We start from the raw sequence: 23,088 nt of genomic DNA, 5'->3' as shown, positions 1-23,088 counted from the left end.
ACTCCTCCGGCACTCCGGCCCTGCTCGGCGTCAAGGCCGAGCCCGCGGCGGAGTCGCCGCTCGGCCGGCGCACTCGCAGCGCCGGCATCGTCATCAACGAGGGCGGCCGGCGCCTCCTCCTCGTCGGCTCCTCCGCGCTTCGTCAAGCCAAAGACGGAGCCGGGGCTGGCGCCGGTGAAGACGGAGCCGGGGCTGGCGCCGGTGAAGGCGGAGTTCGACGACGACGACGCGGCCCTAGAATGGGCGCGCCAGGACTCCATTGCGATGGAGAAGGCGCGCCGGCAGAAGGTGAAGGAGCGCCAGCGTGCCGCCCTGCGCCGCTTCGAGGAGCGCCGACACGGCCGCGATGAAGACGGGGTCGTCGTCCTATGCGACAGCGACAACGACGACGACGACGCGCCGCCGCCAGTCCGCCATGGCAACGCCGGGTCCAGCAGGGGCGCCCGCGTCAAGGAGGAGAAGGCCGACGACGACGATGGCGGCGACGACTTCAGCCCCTTTCTTTTTTAGATTAGGTTAATGTAATGAAAATGCGCGAATTTCGCCGAAATTTGCCATGTTTAGCCGAAATTTAACTACTTTTTATCATAACTTCGCCGAACGGCCCTTCTTTTTTTTTTAATACGCGCATGGGGGCGGCCCTGTGGGCCGACGGCTGAGGACCGACTCGCCCCAGGGCCATTTTTTGTGCCGGCTCACCCCCCAGGCGGCGCTTTTAGACGCCCCCTGGGGGGCCAACGGCTGGAGATGCCCTTAGGACAGGTGAGAAGGTGACTCCGAGAACCGAGAACAACCAACCAAGAGAGCCCTCACCGTGGTCGACGCACGAGACTGCGCGCGAGCTATAAGTGTCCAAGTCCTTCTCTCCAAAGGTGTTGTAGTTTTGACATTAAGGTTTGATGTTAAGACCTAAATGATAATAAGTACTCCCTCTGTGTCAAAATATAAGACGTTTTTAAACACTATGACATTGTCAAAAAATGTGTCTTATATTTTGATACGGAAGGAGAGTATAGGGTAACAACCAAGAGGCGTGCATATGTAGATATATGTGATATGTGAGTTAGGTAGTAGTATCTAGGAAAGGAAAGAAATTTGAACTATCGATCGAAAGAGAGATAGGACATATACTCCCTCCGTTTCAAAATATATGACTCAACTTTGTACTAATTTTGTACTAAAGTTAATATAAAATTGAGTCATCTATTTTGGAACGGAGGGAGTAGGTACTACCTGGTACTTTAGCTAGTGCAGCATGCACTTTAGATTTAGGCTTTCTTCTTATTTTCCTTTCGTGTTTGCACTTAGGGATTAAGCGTGCGTGCGTGCGTGCCTACTTGTATGAATCCGTCCATGCATGATGCATCTTTCGGCTCAGCGCCTGAAAAGAAAAAAAGATAGACCACTATCGGTCCCAACATGTATAATGTATGTTACCTAAATCTTGTTGATGAGAAGAAAAGGATTCACAAAGGTCATGCAAGTCAGATTATATATGCGGTATGAATTATTAAATTGATTATTTTTTGGTTGCAAAGTTCGTTGGCATGGCACGACACCTGGTAAAGTAAAATAAATTCCCAAAGGAAAAAAGAAAGTAAAGTAGGGGATTTTAGACTATCCGAACCGAAATGGGGAACCAGCTTGATGACAAATTCAGTCCGGACAAATAGGGGCGTAATGTGGATCCCCTTGGAGATGCCCTTAGCTACCTTTAGCGCGCCTGAAAAGATACACCATCAAGTGTCAATCCATCTTTTCTTTTTTATGTTTTGGACTGAAATGTCAATCAATCTTGTTGATAACAAAATAAAAGGCAGGTCATACAACACGTATGCATTGTGCATAATTTACATGCTTGTAGGGCACATCCACACATGGCCCAGATCATGACCACCCCCACCATTAAGCTTGTAGGGTAGGGACAGCTGTCAATGGAAGGTGGCTTCGGGTTAATCGATGTGCTCTTTTTGTCGGACTTTGTTGTATAATTTAACAAAAATGGCTGCGTGTACCTTTTCTATAGGGACGTCAGGGGTCTCAACCTCCTTTTCGGAGAAGAAAATGTATGTATTGTGCATGGTCAAAAGATTGATGGGCTATTTATATGCTAGCTGGCATTAAAGTATATAAAGCGCACTGTTAAGTCGCAGTTACATGCAACTCAAAAGGCAAGAAAGCGATCGCGGAGAAATATACCTATCTAATGAGGACGTTAGCTAGACGATCTGGAAAGTAAGAAGAAAGACGAAGGATCCGTGTCATCATACGATCGACATAGAGTATCTATACTTTGGTTAGCTATATAGTTAGCGCTAGTATTCTTCTGGTTAGCTTTATTAGCTCCACCGCCTCCAAGCAAAGGTATATATGCTTATATCACTATACACATCGCACTATCTATCATCTATATAGTAGTATCTAGCTTTGTCGATAAGATTTTTGTTCATTTTTAAAAGAAAGAAAGTCAAATAGTATATGCGCAATGATTATGCACGTACGCGGTGATTGGTGGTTGATTTATTTTATTTTCATTGTATATGTGCACGTATGCTAGTATTCCTTCTGGTTAGCTTTATATTTATTAGCTCGACCGCCTGCATGCAAAAGATAGTACCACACTATGTGGGTTGATGAAAGCGAAGGTTCCTTGTTTCTTTCTTTCTTTTACCTAGACCTAGAGACTGGAGCAGTGGAGGGAATATATTCTACTACTACATGTGAATTTGCTAGATACGTACTACAGGAAATCAATCGATCGTGCTCGTGCATGCGTGTACGTCACCTTTGATGCTCAAGCTAGCGCTGTACTTGTACGTACCTCGTAGAGGCTTCCGATTTGAAATTGGAACCTCAATCTATTATCTATTAATAATAGTAGTTAAGGAGATAATTGCATGATTTATTGGTGGAAAACCGAACGAAAATTGGTACAACACGCCCACAAAACATAGCACCGACACTGACTCTCTCAAGAGCAACTGTCAATGTCATCACTTGTCTCGAGCAAAGCGACTCTGACTTCAACACGGAGGAGCAACCAAGAGCCCTCACCGTGGCCGATGCACGAGGTCTCTGTCGACCTATGTCAAACAACCGACCAGGGTGCGTCGAGGACAACCTAGGCCGCCCTCCCCTGGTTGCAAGCTGCAAGTGTCCATGTCTTCCTCTTGTGAAAGGTGGTGTTACCATGAGATAGGGAAAGAGAGTTAGGCACTAGGTACTTTAGCTAGCGCAGCATGCATTTTAGCTTTAGCCTTTCTTCTTCTTCTTCTCTTTTCCTTTTGGCAATTGGGGATTAAGCTTAGCTAGCGGTCGTCTGTACATGTATGGATCCGCCCATGCAAGATGCATCTTTCTGCCGAGCGCCTGAAAAGGATAGACCACTATCCATCCATCCATACGTTGCACAAATCTTGTTCATAAGAAGAAAAGGGCTCACAAAAGTCATGCAAGTCAGATTATATATAAATGTGTACACTCCCAATATGCAGTATGAATGAACGATTGATTGGTTTTCTAATTTTCATGTTGCAAAGTTGGTTGGCAGATGGCACCCAGCCGGTAAAGTAAAGTAAACAAAATTCTCAAAGGAAAAAAAAGGAAGTAAAGTAAAGTAGTGCATGGGTGTTGCGTCGTAGTGGGTTGTATCAGGCCGATCGGTCGTCCAAAGCTTCATTGATCCTTTTCTTTTCCCTCATCTGTTGTACAACTACTAGGAACAGACAGAAATGCACATGGAATATGTTCTACTCAGGTCGGGTCGATCGTGGGTTCAAAAGGAGCCCAGTTACTAGTACAAGTCAGTTACTTTTGTACTTGTATCTCAGTTGATTGAGTTGTGTATGTATGTACTAGGTCTGGACGCATGTACATACATTCGTCGGTGGGAGAAGATCAATTGCAGCAGGAAACATGTATTGTTGGTGTATGTTGGAGCTACGAACTCATCACTCACTTGGATACGTATATATTGCTCCTAGCTAGTACCTGGTGGTCACATGGCACCACTTCTCTGCTTTATTATTTTTGTTTTGTTTTTGTCATGTTCAGATGGATCGATCAAGCAGTTGCTGCTTTGATAAATTAATAAACAAAGTAGCTAGACAAACAAAAAAGAATTTGTTCGAGGGAGCGAATTGTCTTGTCACAGATGACAGCCATATGTTCATATCATCATATGCTGTGAAGGGTACTCTTAGTGCTAGCAAATTGTTCTAGCTTTGCTTTATTAGCTCGATCGCCTGCATGCAAAAGATATACCGCTACCGGACTATGTAGCTTGTTGGTAAGATTTTCTATGAAATGAAAGAAAGTCAGATTGTATATGTACCATTATTCATGCACGTGCGCATGGTGATTGGTTTAGTTTTGTTTACTCGTGAGGCAATTAAAATTGAGTAGTTAGTTTTTTTGTGAAAAGAAAAGTGAGTGGTTAGTTGATTAGTTATGTTCAGGTAGTTGGCAACCAGTAGTCATATAAACAAAGCAAAGTAAAATAGTGCAGGTGTATGGTGGGGTGTAGTTGCATGGAAAAGGCAGGGGAAATATACCTTACCTAGCTATATAGAGTGGGTTGATCAAAGCAAAGGTTCTTTGTGTCTTTGTGCTGTTACAGATTGCAGCAACGAAGGTAGGCAGCGAATATATTCTATTCTAGCTCTACATGTGAATTTCCTACTTACGTACCACATATAGGTGGCGACCGGTCCGGTGCGCCACTATCATCGGCCCTCCCTCGCCGGAGCCGGGCAAAACTTGTTGCAGTAGACACTCAGTTGTATCCTTGAATGATGCATCTTTCGGCCAAGCGCCTGAAAAAGATAGACCGCTATCCATCGATCCATCTATATGTTACCTAAATCTTGTTGATAACTAAGAAGAAAAGGGTTCACAAAAGCCAAAAAGGTCAGATTACATCTATGTGTGTGTACACTCCCAATATGCAGTATGAATGATTGATTGTTTTTCTTTTCCTGTTACAAAGTTGGTTGGCATGGCATGCCACCCAGCGGGTAAAGTAAAGAAAGAAACTAAAAGCAAAGTAGTGCATGTGTTGTATCCTAGTAGTTGCATCAGATCAAAGGAAAGGGGAGATACATGGCACTCGCCGGGTTCGGGTGTGAGTAATGGTCGCCCAAACCCGTACCGTCTCAATATTTTTTTGCGTAAACCTATAATGTCTCAATATTTTTCGCTCAAACTTATACATGTACCCGCACGTTGGGTTTCAAGCTATTCTCATACCCGTACTCGGCAAGGTTCAGGTAATACCTCTGGTAACAATATCCATCTCGATCATCTTACTCAATTCACACTTCACCGTGTATTTTTCAACATTTCCGCATAAACACAATATTTCAGCATGTATACTTTTTCAGCACATATATATCATAATTTATTTTACGATTGAATAAAAACAATGATATTAATTTTCAGAAATGGATAGAAATAATTAAGCATGAATTAGATGGCACTAAACAATGCCCTATTACATTCAGAGATTATTAGCTTGTAATTGAATTTTTTAGAGCAACATTCACATCCATTTCTTCTTCTTTTTTCCATTACAAGACAAAAAGAGGACAGATTTTTGTTTTCAAGGTGCTTCTGGAACCCCTACTAATAAGATCAACAAAATGAGAGACAAAATCATGGATTCACAAAACAAAGGTCAACACATTTAAACAAGATCACACACATGGGTAGGGGAAGGGGATTTTGGGTGGAGGATAGCAGCTGCGATAGCCGGGTAAAGCGACTAGGTGTTTTTTTCTCTCTTTAGTGGATGACATATGGGACATGCTAGCTATTTTTCTCAAACTGCTGCCCTAATAAGATATTTTACCCGCAGTTGAGGTCATAATAGGTACGCAGTGGCATCGATCGGTCGTCCAAAGTAAGTTTCCTTGATCCTTTTTCTTCCCTGATGTGTTATACAACTAGTCCTACGTACGTAGGAAGAGACATAGAGACAGAGGGAATATATTCTATTCTACTCGACCGTGGGTAAGGTTGGATGCATGCAAATGCAAATGCAAATGCAAATGCAAATGCAAAAGGTGGCTACCAGCTATACAATTAGTACTACTTTTCTAGTACTTGTATCAGTTGGGGAGTTGTATGATTAGTAGGTGTCCAGCGCATGTATGAATACTGGAGCAGGAAATATATGGTTAGAGGTAGCATCTAGCTATAACCAGGCGCCTTAGACACCCCTCAAACGCCCGGGCAGACGGTCTGAAACCTGAGCTTCGAGCTTCGAGCGGCCTCCGGTAAAGTGTTTCCTCCTCAAACGCCCTGGCCGATGTACCCGATGGTCTGAAGTTGGTCTCCTCCTCCGTCGGACCGGACCGATGATGCCGCGTAGTGACGTAGCCCGGCTACTTAAGCTGACCGCCGGCACCAAACCCTGCCCATCCAATCCTTCCCTCTCGTTCGTTCGGCACGAGTGAGTTTTGTCTAGATATATGGGGTGAAACATGAGGTAATCGGATGCATGTCACAGAGCATAAGTGTAACCGGTCAACGCCTGCGGACGCATTTGAGGGACCGGATTTGATGTCCGTGGCTGTAGATGCTCTTGGTAAGCGTGTGAAAGAAATGTGAAGAGGTGTATAGGGACATCCACACGTGAAGAAAGAAGAGAAGAGGGTGGGCCTGGGCTGGCAGGTGGTCACATGGGCGCCACGTGGAAGTGAGCCCCTCTGCTCTCTGCTCTGCTTTATTATTTTTGTTTTGTTTTGGGCATGTGCATGTGCATGTGCAGATGGATCCATGGATGGAGACTGGAGCAGTCGCTGCTGCTTTAATAATACTCCCGCCCTCCCTCACTTGAAAAATTAAAGTGTTTTAGTTGAAACAAAGGTAGCGTAATATATAAATAATAAATTTGGTAACAAGAAAAGATTTTGTTCCTCCTCCTTCTTCTTCTTCCTCCTCCTCCTCCTCGAGACGGTGGCGAGGGAGGTCATCTCATCTGTAAGGAAGGAAGGAAGCAAGGAAGAAGGCGACCTCCCTTGCCACCCCACTCATTCATCATTGGCCTATGCTACATACGACCGCACCGCATATATAAGAGCAGAGGAGAGGAGAGGAGGAAGCAAGGAAGAAGGCTTCCTCCTCAACGGTACGGCGTAGGAGGCGGCGACCTCCCTCGCATTGTAGGTACGTTTCATCTTCATTCCACTTGTTTTCTTCTCTTGCTTTGCTTGTATGGATGGATGGATGGATTGTTTCCTCGCTCAACATCTTCACCTACCTACCTACAATCCTACCATGTTCCATCTCCAATCTAATCTAATCTAATCTAATCTAATCTAGTGCACATTAGGATTGTGATTGTGTGCTGACCCCCCTTAGTTTATTACTAGTATATACATTGGTTGCAGTACCTACAGTGTGCTCTACTCCTCATTCAGCAAAGCAGCATTCCTATTTTTCTTACACTAATAAGTTTCCTGGTGAACGAATCAAATGAATGAATTAGCACTGCCACCTGATTTTATACGTACCTCATCAGAACCTTGTTGTATCCGCTGTCACTTGATTTTATCCACCACCATGGATCGCTGCAGCTCATTCTTCATTTCTTCTCCTCTATCTCCTCTATCTGGCAAATCATAACCACTGCAGCTCATTCTTCATTTCTTCTCCTCTATCTGTATGCAAACTCTTTCTTTCTTTCTTTCTTTCTTTCTTTCACTTGCAACAAAACAAAACAAAACAAAACAATGCTCATTCTTGATTCACTCATGTATGCATCTCCTGATTTCATCCACATCGCCCTCACAGGCTGCTCTGTCTTTCTTCTCTTCTCTCCTATTGTCTTGTCTTGTATGCAAACTGCTCGCTCATGTATGCATCCTCTGCTCGCTCCTGTTTCGGTTCTAGTGCTCATTTTTGGCTTGATTCAACTTCATTTATGTAGAGGACAGGACATGAGATGAGATGAGAGCACCCATCATACTACCCGCTACCTAGGCACCACTACTCCACTAGTAGTATGCAAGCATGGCCAGCAACCACCACCTTGAGCCAACAACGCCAGCAGCAGCAGCTGCTCCTCCCAGCTTCTTCAGACCAAACTCAGCATCAGAAGCAGCAGGGCTCAGGGCGAGAGAGATCACGCTGCCCAATGGCGACGTCTACTCCGGCACGCTATCATCATCACATGCACAGCAACTCCCCGAGGGCACGGGCCGCTACGTCTGGGCCGGCGGCAGCTGCTGCGTGTACGAGGGCGGCTGGAGGAGAGGCGCGAGGCACGGCCACGGGAGGACGCTCTGGCCATCCGGCGCCGTCTACGAGGGCGACTACTCCGCCGGGTTCATGGACGGCCAGGGCACATACATCGCCGCCGGCCCCTGCACCACCACCTCCTCCTCCTCATCATCATCATCATCATCCTATACCTACAAGGGGCAGTGGAAGCTGGACCGCAAGCACGGCCACGGGCGCCAGACGTACCCCAACGGGGACGCATTCGAGGGCTCCTGGGTCCAGGGACACATGGAGGGCCATGGCTGCAGGTACACCTGGGCCAACGGCAACACCTACGCCGGCACCATGAGGAACGGCACCATGTTCGGCAAAGGGGTGCTCACATGGAGCGCCACCGGCGACTCGTTTCAGGGGAACTGGCTCGACGGCGCCATGCACGGCTACGGGCTCTACACCTGGGAGGACGGCGGGAGCTACCTCGGGACGTGGACCAGGGGGTTCAAGGACGGAAAAGGCACCTTCTATCCTAAGAATTGCAGGGTTCCCGCGGCCCACCAGCTCTACATCGATGATCTGAGGAACAGGGGCGTGCTGCCTGATGACATGTCAACAAATGACACCTCCTCTTCTTCCCTCGATGCGAAGGCCGACACAGATCAAGAGCCTGCTGCTGCACCAGCAGGTGCTAAGATGTTGTCCCTGAGAAACCTGAGCTTCGAGCGGCCTCCGGTGAAGAAGCCGTCTCTGCAGAGGCGCTGGAGCATCGGAGTGGCCATCGAGAAGATCATCGGCGTTCATGAGCCAACCGGTGCCGGTTCTGAAACACAAACACAAGGCCGTAGTGACGAAAACATGGCTGGTTGTTCTAGCCTCCCGATACTCGAAAGGGAGTACGCGCAGGGCGTTCTCATCAGCGAGGTCGTGCTGAACAGGAGCTGCCTCGACTCGTCCAATAAACTGAGCCGTCGGCAGAGCAGGGCGGCCAAGGATGTCAAAAGGCCCGGGGAGATGATCATCAAAGGGCACAGGAGCTATGATCTGATGCTCTGTTTACAGCTTGGAATCAGGTAATAATGCATATATATTTCAAGCCATCTGCATAATCTGAATTTTCAGCAGCTTAATTCCTTCTCTGCATTGTTAGTTCTATAGTTGTCCCATTGTACTTATATATGGAATGTTCTGATATCAGTTCATATATTGTCCATTGCCTCTATTTATTTAAACAGAGGATTGTGACATACATGTAGCAAGTTGCCAACATACCATACCCATATATAAGAGCACCGAAGTAGCTCTGAATTTTCCGAGTCATGGAAAGATGGCCGCTTTTCATGCCCTCAAGTTAAAAGGTGCCACTATGCTATAGATAGATAGAAACTGGCAGCAAATTGTTCCTTTCTCCTTTTACCGACACCCAACAGAGTGTCTTGTTGAAAATACCTTACTAAGTTGTTTTCTCATGGTCGGTAAAAGGTCGTTATATATGTGATTGTACTACTCAGGTACACGGTTGGGAAGATTACGCCAATTCAGAGGCGTGAGGTGCAAGCCTCTGATTTCGGCCCCAAAGCTAGTTTCTGGATGAACTTCCCCACGAAAGGAACACGGCTTACCCCTGCGCACCGTGCCGTCGATTTCAAGTGGAAGGACTACTGTCCGGTGGTCTTCAGGTTTGTTCTGCTTCTGTCCCACTTCTACTTTGAAGAGCAGTATACTTCAGGTTAGTCGAACCAAGTATGTACTCTCCTATCGATACGTACAGCCGTACACGTAGCATGACAAGTAAGAATAGAAACATAATTATATCATGAAGGAACTTGGAAAGTTCAACAGCTTAATTAGGTATATTAAGCTGCTGCAGTTGCAGTCTCCCTGAATCTTTTCTTCTATGATACTATTGATTCCTTATAAACTCTGAATCTGTTACCCTGTTTACGACTTCAGGTACTGTTTTGTTTTTTCTGAGAAATACTCAATACTGTCTTCTAGTACTTTAGAACATAATAACAGGACTGACTTCTTGTTAGTGTTTGATTACCTACAGAAATTTGAGGGAGATGTTCAAGCTTGATACAGCAGATTACATGATTTCCATTTCTGGAAGTGACGCACTTCGGGAGCTGTCGTCTCCTGGAAAGAGTGGAAGTATGTTTTTCTTATCGCAAGACGACCGCTTCATGATCAAGACTCTTCGCAAATCTGAAGTGCAGGTTTCTGCTGTTTCTATTCAATGATGATTTTATGATAAGCAGTGCAACTATTCATGCTAACTGACAATAATATGTGTTGGTAACTTGATAAGAATCTCATGTTTTCAATTATCTGGCCTAACACTAAGAAAATGCTGTCCATATTGAATCAAAGCTGTCCCTAAGTTCATTTGTTTACATCTGCAACTTGAGTTTTTCCTGACATGCATGATATTTGCTTGTAGGTTCTTTTGCGTATGCTTCGAGACTATTACCGCCATGTCCATACTTATGATAACACACTCGTGACTAAATTCTTTGGCCTCCACCGGGTGAAACCTTCCAGTGGCCAAAAGGTAATGACAGTAAAACGGTTGTTGCTCAATTTAAAAAGGTTACAGATAATTCTATTGTGAAAAGCTTCAGCCATGAAAAAGGATATATTATTTGTCATATCTGATAATTCTACTTTAGTTGATATTTAACTGTTTGTTTGATTGTTTGAATCTGCAGTTCAGATTTGTAGTGATGGGCAACATGTTCTGCACACAACTTAGAATCCATCGAAGATTCGATCTGAAAGGTTCATCCTTAGGCAGATCTACCGACAAGGTTAAAATCGACGACAACACGACGCTCAAAGACCTGGATCTCAACTACTCATTCTATCTCGAGCCTTCTTGGCGGGATGCTTTGCTTAAGTAAGCATCTTCTCTCTGACCTGAAAAAAAGCAGCTTATCCTCATGACAGCGAGTTTTCCGTGTGACAGTCCATTATGTTCTCTTGCTATTATTATGTGTAGGCAGATTGAGATCGACAGCGAATTTCTCAAGAATCAGGGCATAATGGACTACAGCCTGCTTCTCGGTTTCCACTACCGGGCTCGCCAAAGCCTTGTAAGAGGAGGGTCGTTGCCTGAAACCATCTTGCAAGACAACAAACTAGCCGTTCTTTCGGAGCAAGGTTGTAAGCATGAAAAAGTAGTATCTCCATTCCTTTGAGTAATAAGTTGTCCAATGAACCCATTTGGAATGCCAAATTTTTGCTTGTTTGATGACGACGGTGATGCAGATGCCATGGAGGATGATTCCGCCTATAACTACCGTGAAGGGCTGGTTCTGGTGCAGCGAGGCAGCAACCAAGATGGTAGAGTTGCTGTCGGCCCTCACATAAGGGGGAGCCGCCTGCGGTCGTCGTCCGCTTGTTACGAGGAAGTGGATCTCCTGCTTCCAGGCACAGCAAGGTTGATCAATCAATTTATTCTGTTAATGTTTGTCAATCCTCATTTGCTTCCAATGCTAACCTATGATCTGAGATTAACTGAAGAATTTGTTGTCAAACTGGACAGGCTTCAGATCCAGCTAGGAGTGAACATGCCAGCGAGAGCAGAGAAAGAAGAGAAACAAGAGGAAGATGGCGGCAAACCGCTCCGTCAGGTGTACGACGTGGTGCTCTACATCGGGATCATCGACATCCTGCAGGAGTACAGCATGAGGAAGAAGGTGGAGCACGCCTACAAGTCCGTCAAGTATAACCCCCAGTCGATATCCGTGGTCGAGCCCCGGTTCTACTCGGAGCGCTTCCTCAACTTCATCCGCACCGTCTTCCCGGAAAACTCACCAAACCAATAAATTCATTCATTCATCTTTCCTTCCTTCTCCCCAGCAGGAAAAAATGTAACAGAAAGGTCCAAGGAAATGTGCTCTGCTTGCTATATTGCTGTTCACAATATAACAGAAAGTTTGAGATGAATAAGGAAATGTCCCCAGCAAGAAAAGATGTAACAGAAAGATCAAAAGGAAATGTGTTGTGCTTGCTACATTGCTGTTCATGTGTGTGGTTTGAGATGGTTGGAAGCGAAAGCAGTGTGTGTATTTTGTCAAAAAGCAGCATTGACAAAACTAGTCATCAGCAGTGAGTGGTGAGTGCTCCATTATGCTTATGCATGGATGTGGTTGGGTTTTCTGCCATATTGAGATGACCAACCACCCCACCATACTACTACACATCACATATAGATATGACACGTGTCTGTTACCCAAACCCATCCATACATCTGTCATCTGCTATTGGCTTATCTACTGGCTCCTTTTTGTTGTGATGAACAGGAGCTTAGCTAGTGGTGTTAATTAGGTGAGATGATGACATGAACCGATGATTGATATCTCATATCAATTGTACGTGTCAAATGCCAATGGAAGTCACCACTCCCCGGCTCGCCTATAAATTGTATCGACATCGATCCCAAGCCGAACACAACAGCAGAACATAGTCACAATGGCCACCACCAGCAAGCAGGCTCTGGCTCTCGCTGCTCTCCTGGTCCTGGTCACCGGCACCCACCTCATTGCCGCCGCAAGGGCCCCGGTCGCTGTAACCGGCATTGGCGTTGGAGGTGGCGGCTACGGTGGTGGTGGAGGTGGAGGAGAAGGCGGTGGAAGCGGCGGTCATGGTTATGGCTACGGTTCAGGCTATGGTGCTGGATATGGCTCTGGAGGCGGCATCGGTGGTGGTGGTGGCGGTGGCCATGGCGGCGGTGGTGGTGGAGGAAGTGGTGGCATGGGCTCAGGGTACGGCTCCGGTTACGGCAGTGGTTATGGCTCGGGTTACGGTGCTGGCGGTCAAGGTGGTGGGGGAGGTAGTGGAGGAGGAGGCGGTGGTGGATCCGGCTATGGCAGTGGAGGTGGCTATGGGTCTGGGTATGGAGAAGGCTATGGTTCAGGAGGTGGCATGAATGGTGGCGGTGGAGGAGGCGGCGGTGGAGGGGGAGGTGGTGGTGGCGGCGGCAGTGGTGGTTTTGGGCATGGAAGCGGCGGAGGCTATGGTTATGGCAGTGGAGGTGGCTATGGCGGCGAGCATGGCCACTGAGCATCATATATAGCAGTTATTACCACTGTTTATAAACAGAAATTTAAAGACGGTAACAGAGAGGAATAAACATGGTTGGTGACTACGCCATCCTGAGATGCATGTTAATGATTGTTGCCATCATACTGTATTGATAAGTAAGATGAAATAAAGCTTATTCGGTTTGAACTCTGCTTTCTACTTTTCTATCATGCATTGCATACTACTACCAGTCTACCACTACATACATACACCAGAGAGCTTTTTCCGCATACAAGATGCATGAAAGATGACGAGCATACCATCCATGTGTACGTAGGTTACACGCCATCTCCAAACCTCATCCAACTTCACCTATTCTCCATCCAGAAAGATGCATCCATCCATCATCTCAACCAGCTGAAATCATCTACAAGATCCTCGGCATCACGGATTGCTTCTCATGTCCAAGCGGTCACACTTTCCTGTGACCAATTTTACAAACATCCAGTAAAGAGATTTCACAACTGAATCATCGACGGGCAAAGATTTCAAAAGCATATGTAGAGTACCTGTCGCATGCCCCAGCTATTAAGTCAAAGACACCCCTGGCTGAAATCTTAATCCACACACCACTAACCTGCGCACAGGAAGGCATTTTGGACAATCAGACAAAAATATACAATGATATATCTTGACAGCAAGAGGAAAGCTACATGCTCAGAAGGAACACTAGACTCTTCCCAGGTTCTCACTGTAACTTAGTATAGTAATGCACAGGCATGATACAAACTCTACCAAAATCGTGTGTATCTTTTGAGTAAACCATCTATGCAGTACCACCTCCCAGCACTACCAAGTCCAAACAGGAGCGCATCCGCCATTGCAGTAGTAAAAGACTGTTTAACAAAATTGTTATCAGGTGAGTGACCTCATGGGTGTATTAAGATGAAGAAATTCAAAAGAAAAAAAGTTGGAATTGGTGAAACAGATCATATCAGTACTCTTCCACAATTCATACCCAAAAACTAAATAAAAGGATGGTTTCACAACTGAACCACACCACTGGTTAAATGCACTCAGCATATGGACAACAAGTACCAACTTGCAAACTAAAATAAATACAAAAGCGCCCAGGTTGAGAGTGACCACAGTAGCAACTGAAATGCTTTACTGGACATACCAGTTACTCATTGCCATATACAGTTATGGACATCATAAGAAGCCTTCAATCCCATTGATTGTGCTCCGTATATAGCTTCCCATTGCCATATACGACTTCTCATTCGGTCATTCCCATTGATTGTGCTCCAAAGAGAGAGCCTTCAAGTAGACATTGATTTCTACAAGGCCTTTCAAGTAGTCATTGGTTTCTACAAGGCCTGCAGATGAAGAATGCAGATTAGTGAACTCAGCTGATCTTGGGCCTAAGAGCGCATTGTTGGAGAAAGTGGCGACACAACTAAAAAATACAGAATACAATAAACCTTTACACAAAGGAAAGAAAGAAACATAGCAGGGTAAAGAGGTAACTGCATATCAGTTTATAATTTATTTTAGACGTATTGTGCTAACATCTTACCTGGCTGTGCTGGCTGTCAGTTGACGCCTGAGAAGCGTGACAGGGGACAAAGCCTAGTTCCTGAGAAGGTAACTGCAGGAGTAAAATTTTAATGATTATTACACTGGCCAGAAACATATGTAAAGTGTTTAATCCAAAGTGGTCTTAATACCAGAGTGAACCCCAGACTTGCGCCAGGATGCATCCCTTGATAGTTGATTGTCCCCATAGAGTTTGAGAAGTCAGTCCCCTGGATCAAAGAGGAGTAGGTAAATATTTCATACAACATGACCAAAAATATCACAAATATTCTAGGGAGGCACTTCAGAGATCATAAATTCATACCATGTAAGGTATATAGGTTGGAGTTTGGCTACCCATTTTGGACATGTTAGGAGGAGCCTCCAAGCCCTGCGTGTTGCAAATGTTAGAATACTGGTTGCACTAAGAGGCACTAACATTCACAGTATGAGATGAAATAAACGCAAAAGGCTGGAAACTGAGATTCTTAGGCCTGGTACACCTAATTTTCATCAAGTACTTGACTATAAATTTATGATGTACAGTTGCTCTGCTGAGAATCTTGTATTTCTTAGAGAATCCTAGGACAGCAGAGAACTTCATATAATACGATGCATTCGGCCAATAAATGTAATACATGATGGATCCCAATTAGGCAATTAGTTTAATTAACATAACATAAGGCATACATTTCAAATTTGCATGGTTAAAATGGATACAGATACCTCAACCTCAATGAAGAAAATAGCAAGATTACCTGAAACATAGCATTTGCAGACTGGGCAGAACCATCTACCAAACCATACTGCACTACTGCAGGTTCTTCTGAGTGCACTTTCTGCTTCTTTGTCGGACCGTTTTCAATGCAATTTCTCTGACGGTTTTTGTTTTTCTGGACTTTCTTCTTTACTACTGTTTCTGCTGCTGCCCTGCTTGATATGTCCAGAACATTTTCTGATTCAGTGCCATTCGTGATGGAAGACAAGGCCATCTTAAGATTCTGAACATCAGGCTGTAGTGTCACAGGTGCGCTGCTAATGCTGGTTTGTTTCTGCAGGATTTGCTCAACCTTGTCGCCAAGTTCTCCCCAGAATTGGTCTAGTACTCTGCTGGACTCCTCACATTCTGATGCACGGGCAACAAGCCTGACATACTTTGGGCACAAGTGCTGGTAGCGATTAGAAGAAATCTCCAATGATTCCTCTGCTTGAACGGCTTGCCCAGGAACAGGAACCTCCGGTGAAGAGGAGGTCAAACGCCTTGCATGTTTGGTCCAGCGCTTGATGATGTATCTCTCTGGTATATACTTTATGTCCATAACATCTAGAATCTTGAGAGCATGGCTGCACAAGAAGCCAATCGTCTCAAACTTGCCGCACGAGCATGCGACAGTCTGCTCCGTAGGGTTCCCATAAACCGTGTACCGCCGGTCCTCCTTCTCCACAAGCGAGACGACATACTCCCGACACGGGCCGCTTTCATCACGGCTCACGATGTAAGCTGACTGGAACTCCTCGTATTCCTCTTGGAAAAGCTGAAAGATCACGCTGGTATAGACCTCGGAAGCCTGTGTCAGAACAGGAGCTCTGATTTTGAGGTAGGGCATCATCAACCTTGAACCATATTCCATCTCCAACTCTCTGTGCCGCCTGTCGCCGATCACTTTCTGAAGATGCCTCAAAAACAGAGCAATGTCCACCTCTGCTCTCAGATGACTGCGCACCTCAGAATTCAGGCGCTCGTTCAACCGTGTGCCTTCCATCCCGGCCGAGAAGACCCCTTTCGCGTAGGGCCTAGCCCACTTGTGTTTCTCCTCAAACAACCTCTGCAACCACGGGTTGTCACGAAGCTCGTACTTGCTGATCATAGCATCCCATGCGGCGAGAAATCCCGCCTCCTCGTCATACTCTCCGTCGACGCACGCCTTGAACTCCTCGATGAAACTGGCATCGCCTTTAGAAAGCTGACGTATGTTCCCCTTTGCAACATGCTTTATGTGCCACGCGCATATGGCATGAGCCGTCGTCGTGCCAGGCATCGCCAAGGACAGGGCCTCTGCTATCACCGTGTCCTGATGCGAAATGAAGGTCTTGGGTGCTCGCCCAGACATGGCTTGCAGGAACGTCTGGAACAGCCACCGGAACGACTCGCAGGTCTCGTCGTACATGAGCGCCAGCCCGAAGACGACGGGCTCGCCAAAGCTGTTGCAACCGACGAACGAGGCAAGGTGGCGGAGGCTGCTGCTGTTCCTGGACACGACGTTGAAGGCGACGGCATCGCCGAAGTGGGCGTAGTCGGCGACCATCTTGGCGTCGACCCAGAAGACGTTGGCCACCTTGTCCTCGACGTCGAGCTGCACGGCGTGGTGGAACCCCGGGTCGGCCAGCGACTGCCGCTGGAGGTGGTTCAGCAGGGCGGCCGCCTCCCCGTACTTGATCTCCCACTGCCGCCTGGTGCGCAGGGGCCCTTCTCCCTCGGCCCATGCCGCCCCCGCTGCTGCATCGTCGTCAATGAAATCCCGCGGCGGAACGACGGCGGCAGCGGCATCCGGCGGCGAGTGGAAGGGGCTGGGCGGGCCGCGGGGAGCGGCGAAGAGCGGGTGGTTGTGGCGCGGCTGGAAGGCGGAGACCTGGAACCTGCCGCCGGCCTTGGTGCGGCGGAGGGTGAGGTGCGCGTTGCAGCCGGTCCTGCCGTCCGGCGCGGGGATGGCGGCGGCGGCGGCACGGGAGAGCCTGGCCGCGGCGCGGGGGAGCTTAGCTGTGCCGGCGGTTGCGGTGGCGGTCTTGTGGTCCTTGAACCCCTCGCGGGAGCAGGCGAACTTGCAGGAGGTGACCTCGCCGGAGGTCTTGCTGCGGTTGGTGTAGCGGCGGCGGACGTTGAAGCCGAGCTTGAAGGCGTAGAGGCGGTAGAGGTCGTACGCCTGCAGCTCCGTCTCGAACTCCATGTCCATCCGCGGCGTGCAGTCCTCCGGCCGCGCCGATGCCTTCTAAGTAAGTGGCTATATAAGTTATCTGCCGAGACTGAGGCAACTTGGGCGCAGATTCTTCGTAACAAGTATCTGCACTCTAAAACCTTGTCGCAGGTGACGGTTCGACCCACTGATTCGCCCTTCTGGAAGGGGTTAATGAGGGTTAAAGCTACTTTCTTTAACAGGACAAAGTTTGTTGTCGGGGATGGCAATAACACACGTTTCTGGGAAGATACCTGGCTAGGTGATGCACCACTGGCACTCTAGTACCCGGCACTTTATCGAATTGTGCAGCGACGTGAGGCTCTGATTGCAACGAGTCTGCAATCGGTTCCTCTTAACATCCGATTTAGGAGGGTGCTGGTGGGTGACCGGTGGGAGGATTGGATTCATCTGGTGAGTAGACTTATGGAGGTTCAGCTTTCTCATCAGCCTGATCAGTTGTGTTGGAAACTTACTAAATCTGGTGCGTTCACAGTCAAGTCGATGTACATTGATGTCATCAACTCTAGTGTAATTCCTAGTTCCAAACACGTTTGGAAAGTTAAGGTTCCTCTAAAAATCAAAGTGTTTATGTGGTTTGTGCATAAACAAGTCGTTCTAACGAAGGATAACTTGATTAAACGCAACTGGACAGGATCTACTAGGTGTAGTTTCTGTGATCAGGATGAAACCATCAAGCATCTTTTCTTTGAGTGCCCGATGGCGAGGGTGTTGTGGCGCTCGGTGCAGATTGCCTTTAACATTACTCCTCCGAATTCGGTCAGGTCGTTGTTTGGAACGTGGCTGCTGGGTATAGAGGCCGAAACAGCTAGACAAATTCGTGTAGGAGCATGTGCGTTGTTATGGGCAATTTGGAACTGCAGAAATGACTTGGCTTTTAATAGAACAACAACTATTCATTTTTTGCAGGTTCTATTCCGGGCTACTGCGCTAATCCGTGCTTGGTCATTACTCACTCTGACAGAGGCCAGGGCGCGTTTGGTTACTGGATCTGTCCGGTGGGAGATGGTAGCGCGGGATATTTTCAACCGGTTTGGATGGCGGTCATGTAATAGGATAGGCGCCTAGGTTACCTATCTCTCTATATGTTGCCAGCCGGTTGTGGCTTTTGGGCAGTGTTTTAGTTTGCTTGCTCTGTGTGAGCCAGTTTCCTTTGTTGCAGCACTTTATAAGACTCTGTTGAACTACTTATTTATTTATAAATGTGGACGTATGCATCTTTCTGATGCAGAGGCCGGGGAATATCCCCTTTTCGAAAAAAAAATCATGAAAGTAAATACCGATGCTGTCATTTTGGTATTATTTACTATCGACTCCACACTTCATAAAATTGTGCCATGTTTAAGCTCGGCTTACGCTTGGGGTCTAAACTTGGGGGAGCCGATACGTCCATTTTGCATCACTATTTCTTATTATAATTTACTCTATATTTTGCACATTAATGCGCAATTCTAATGCCTTTTCCCCTTCAATCAGCATGTAACACATGCAGAGGGAAAGTCTAAGTAAATCACCAGACAACTGAAAACATGGTCCAAATAAAGAACAGAAAAAGTATATTTTTTTCAAGAGCTCCAAAAGGCCTGAAAAGTTTATTGATTTTTTCCTGAAGAAATAGAGCCATAGGCCAGAAGATGGGAGGCAGAAAAAGAATTAAGTTTATTGATCTTTCGTACTGACAAAATCAATATGAATAACCACACACACTCTTGTGCTTATCGATTTAGTTATTTCGGAGGTATCTTCAGAAAACGCGTCTGAGTTGCTCTGGAAATTTTGCTCTAAGGAGACACACGCATCACCATAAGATTGCTCATAAACTACTACTTGTTGAGGATAGGAGGAAGACAAAAGATACTCGATGTTCACCAGATTCTAAAGCACTCTGTGAGTCAAAACAACAAGTTAACAAAGAAAAGAAATATTAGCGATAATCTGTCAATTTGGCAGTTTTATAAACAAGCAGGATCAAGCATCAGCATTGTATCAGTAGCATCTCAAATATGTGATGGACAATATCAACTCATAACGAAATACATTGTAAGGACTAGGTAAGAACAATGCAAAAACAGACGTATATTAATGTGCTTTCGCTTATTTTGGCTGCAACACAAGAAATTAGACGACATTTATTATTGATGAGATCACATACGATATGATGGCTCGTTATCTCGAAGGCCTGATGCGCAGGAGTGATTCCACATATGGCACCGTGTAGTGGGCAACAAAGAGCGCACCAATGTTGATTTTTCTGCCGTTCCGGAGATCATACAGCATGTCACGTGGCATGTTGATTATTTCTTCAAGGGATCCGTCACGGAGATCACACCGGAGAAGGATGCACGCATCAACGGAGATGAATATCTTGTCCCGGTCAGTCGAGGCGCAAGCAAAGGCAAGAAGCATTCTTGGTATCGGCAGGCAGACTCGGCGGCATAGTGACCAAGCCAGATTTGGTCCATCCTCCGCCAACCAAATGGAAATGTCCCACGGTGAGGTAGAGTGGATATAGCATAACTTTTCACCTAGCGCACATAGTGAATCGTTCCTGCCTAGAATATCGCTGCATGGAGGGTTAGGGTGCACCGTAAATGTTTCATCAAGTAAACTGAATCGAAGGATGACGTTCGAGATAACCTTTGCAGGTAGTAGCATGGACTTGAGAGCACTCCAAAAGAAGGCCCCCGGGAGACAAATCGGGGTCCTGGCCTTGATAGGGTACGGCGGATCCACGGTGGCCTTCCATACCCAAGCTGCTTGTTCCTTGCCGACGTCGCCACCGAATGTCAAGATCTCATGTCCGCAGCTGTATTCTCTACTCGTGGTGGTGGTGGTGCCTCCTTCTTCCACATCCATTTGTGGAATATCTCTGTAGGAGCGGATGAAGTGCCTGGCCACCTTGTAGGTACCACTCCAGGGATCAAAGCCAAAGGCCACCCTGTGTTCATGGAGAAGGCTGGGGCTTCCAGGTGGCAACTCAACAAACTCTCCAGTGGCCGGGTTGCAGATGAAAATTGACCCCGTTAAGGCAGGGATCAAGATGAGGCCGTCGCAGTGGAGAGGAATGCTGAACGCCGGGATCCCTTGGGGCTGAAACTCCTTTCGGACCATCAGCTCGGCGCACTTGCTTTCGCCTGGCTGGAAGCTGAAGACGTTGAGGAATCGAGAGGCCTGGTACTTGCGCGGCACCAGGACCATGGTCGACCTTGAGAGCTCCAGGTGCCTGCGCACGAAAGGAGTGCTGGTTAATGTGGCGCGCCATGACTTGCACACGGCTTGGAAGCGAACGAGGGACTTGACGGGAACAAGTACCAGTATCTCCAAGAAGATTATTTCATCGGGGATGAAGCTGCTACCGTTACCGCCGGAGGGTAAAGGCAGTGCTGATTCCGGCGACGACTTCCAGCCTCTCCGGCAGGGTCGTTTAGAAATCGGGGGCTTCATCATATCGTTATCGCTATTTCCAATCAACATGAATCGACCGTGCCTGCGTTTTCGCTCGTACGTAGGCATATATATATAAACAGTGGTCAAATAAGAGCGCCTAATTAATAATCCGACTCGACTCGGAATTTTTATCAGAAACAAAACCGGACTCCCAACAAGACAAAGCACAAACGGTTCGATATCGTAACGAATAAGCACCTCGAAAAGAAAACCTTTTGCTTAGCTAATTGGACTTGAATAAATGTATCCTAGGAAAAAATAATTGAAATTCAGTTTTGTCAATTCTCTTCTAGATGAGAAATAATGATTTTTTTTAACATAGTACAGACGCAGACGCTCATACATAGCCATATACACTCACCCCTATGAACGCACGACGCAATCCCTGTCCCTATAAGCATATTGGAGAGGCTGAACCACCATATCATCTTTGAGATTAATGAAGTTATCACTGCCGCCTCCATAGTTAGACAGGAATGCCTCCTCCCGCTGGACGAATATTGAAAGTCTTAAAGAAGTTATCACTGCCGCCTCCATAGTTAGACAGGAATACCAGTGCCAAGACCTTGGTGGGCTGGTTCCACCATAAAAACCTAATCATCTGATCTAGGCTCAGTTTGCCTAGAGCATTGTTGGGTTTTTGTTTCTTTCCTAGGAGATAATCGCCTTTGTGTGTGGGCTGTTGTATCACCCCTGCGACATGCAACTAAGCCCGACCTTTTTGTCCTATATGCAAATCCACACTCGACACACAATCGAGGCCTGATTGTTTTTTTGCCTGTTCAAATGCACCCTCGACACACAATTTGGCGTCGAGGGTTTGTCCCAGTTGCAAGTGCACCCTCGACACACAACTTGCCCAATCCTTTGCCCTAGTTGCAAGTTCATCCTTGACACACAATTGGACCTTGACCCTTCGTCACAGTTGTAAGTACACACTTGACCTGCAACCGGCCCTTGACCCCCTTTGCCCCAGTTGCAAGTTCACCCTGAAAATGCAACTGGCCCTCGAACCCTTTGTTCAAGTTGAATATCCACTCTCGACATACAACTTTCCAGACCCTGATCTGGTTGCACGTCCATCCTCGATATATAACTCGCCTTCTTGCCCCCGACACCTACGGAATTGCATGTCCACGTTCGAAATGCATAGTCGTTGGAACCATTTCCATGTCAGTTGCATGTCCACCCTAGACCCCCAACTCGACCATTTCTGACCAAGTTGCATGTGCACACTCGACACACAACTTTCCCGACCTTGTTGCATATGTCCACCCATGACAAGCAACTGTCCTAACCCAGTTGTATGTCGACCATCAATACGCAACTCGTCTCAACCTGATCTAGTTGGATGTCCACCATAGACACATAACTTGCCCTGACCCCGACATAATACCATGTCTACCCTCGACACCAAACTTGTCTAACCTAGTTGCATGTACACACTTGACACACAACTCGCCCTGACTCAATTCCATGTCTACCCTCAGCTTTAAATTTTCTTTCATGATTTTTCCTCCACCATGCAAGTTTTTGTATTTCAAAAATGTTCACCATGTTCTAAAATATTGTTTGTCGTGTATTTATTAAATGTCCATCATATAATTTACCATCTCATTTGACCCAAAAATTCATTTATGGTTCACAGTCATGTCGCATAACCCAGATCTCACCTTAATCCGGCCACGTGGTGATCCAATCTTCCAAAAAAACTTCAACGAGAAACAAGGAGAGATTTGGAAAAATCTACGGGGAAGCGGAAGAGAGGAGAAAATTGGTTGGGTGGCAAGGGGTGGAGGAGGAGGTGGTTCGGTGGGGAAGGAGTGGTGGAGGAGGAAGTGTTCCG

The 23,088-nt window shown here is 46.6% G+C and overlaps 2 protein-coding genes across 5 annotated transcripts; one reads left to right on the top strand and one right to left on the bottom strand.

Annotated features, from left to right (window-relative positions):
* The first annotated feature begins 6,938 nt into the window (after nucleotides 1-6,938).
* LOC119337158 (phosphatidylinositol 4-phosphate 5-kinase 9-like) lies at nucleotides 6,939-12,235 on the top strand. The gene is made up of 9 exons (XM_037609271.1): nucleotides 6,939-7,167; nucleotides 7,931-9,290; nucleotides 9,729-9,896; nucleotides 10,271-10,436; nucleotides 10,661-10,771; nucleotides 10,929-11,116; nucleotides 11,219-11,379; nucleotides 11,488-11,659; nucleotides 11,765-12,235. Exons 2-9 carry the CDS (start codon nucleotides 8,014-8,016, stop codon nucleotides 12,045-12,047), a joined length of 2,526 nt encoding a protein of 841 aa, XP_037465168.1. The 5' UTR covers nucleotides 6,939-7,167; nucleotides 7,931-8,013; the 3' UTR covers nucleotides 12,048-12,235.
* Nucleotides 11,999-17,801, bottom strand: LOC119337159 (protein FAR1-RELATED SEQUENCE 7-like). 4 transcript variants are annotated; one of them, XM_037609273.1, is made up of 9 exons: nucleotides 15,582-17,801; nucleotides 15,149-15,214; nucleotides 14,976-15,053; nucleotides 14,825-14,896; nucleotides 14,426-14,624; nucleotides 14,041-14,141; nucleotides 13,815-13,882; nucleotides 13,566-13,727; nucleotides 11,999-12,135 (listed from the first exon to the last, which is right to left on the bottom strand). In XM_037609273.1, exons 1-5 carry the CDS (start codon nucleotides 17,772-17,774, stop codon nucleotides 14,616-14,618), a joined length of 2,418 nt encoding a protein of 805 aa, XP_037465170.1. In that variant the 5' UTR covers nucleotides 17,775-17,801; the 3' UTR covers nucleotides 11,999-12,135; nucleotides 13,566-13,727; nucleotides 13,815-13,882; nucleotides 14,041-14,141; nucleotides 14,426-14,615. The 4 variants fall into 4 exon arrangements, with proteins under 4 accessions (XP_037465170.1, XP_037465169.1, XP_037465172.1 ...); XM_037609272.1 differs by lacking the exon at nucleotides 11,999-12,135 and having other exon boundaries at nucleotides 13,446-13,727; XM_037609275.1 differs by lacking the exon at nucleotides 11,999-12,135 and having other exon boundaries at nucleotides 13,446-13,727; nucleotides 14,083-14,141.
* Nucleotides 17,802-23,088: the final 5,287 nt, after the last annotated feature.

Source organism: Triticum dicoccoides, chromosome 7B (genome assembly GCF_002162155.2).
Source record: "Triticum dicoccoides isolate Atlit2015 ecotype Zavitan chromosome 7B, WEW_v2.0, whole genome shotgun sequence".
Lineage (NCBI taxonomy): Eukaryota > Viridiplantae > Streptophyta > Magnoliopsida > Poales > Poaceae > Triticum > Triticum dicoccoides.
Note: the sequence above shows the minus strand (reverse complement) of the source record. Positions and strands in the feature narration are given on the sequence as shown.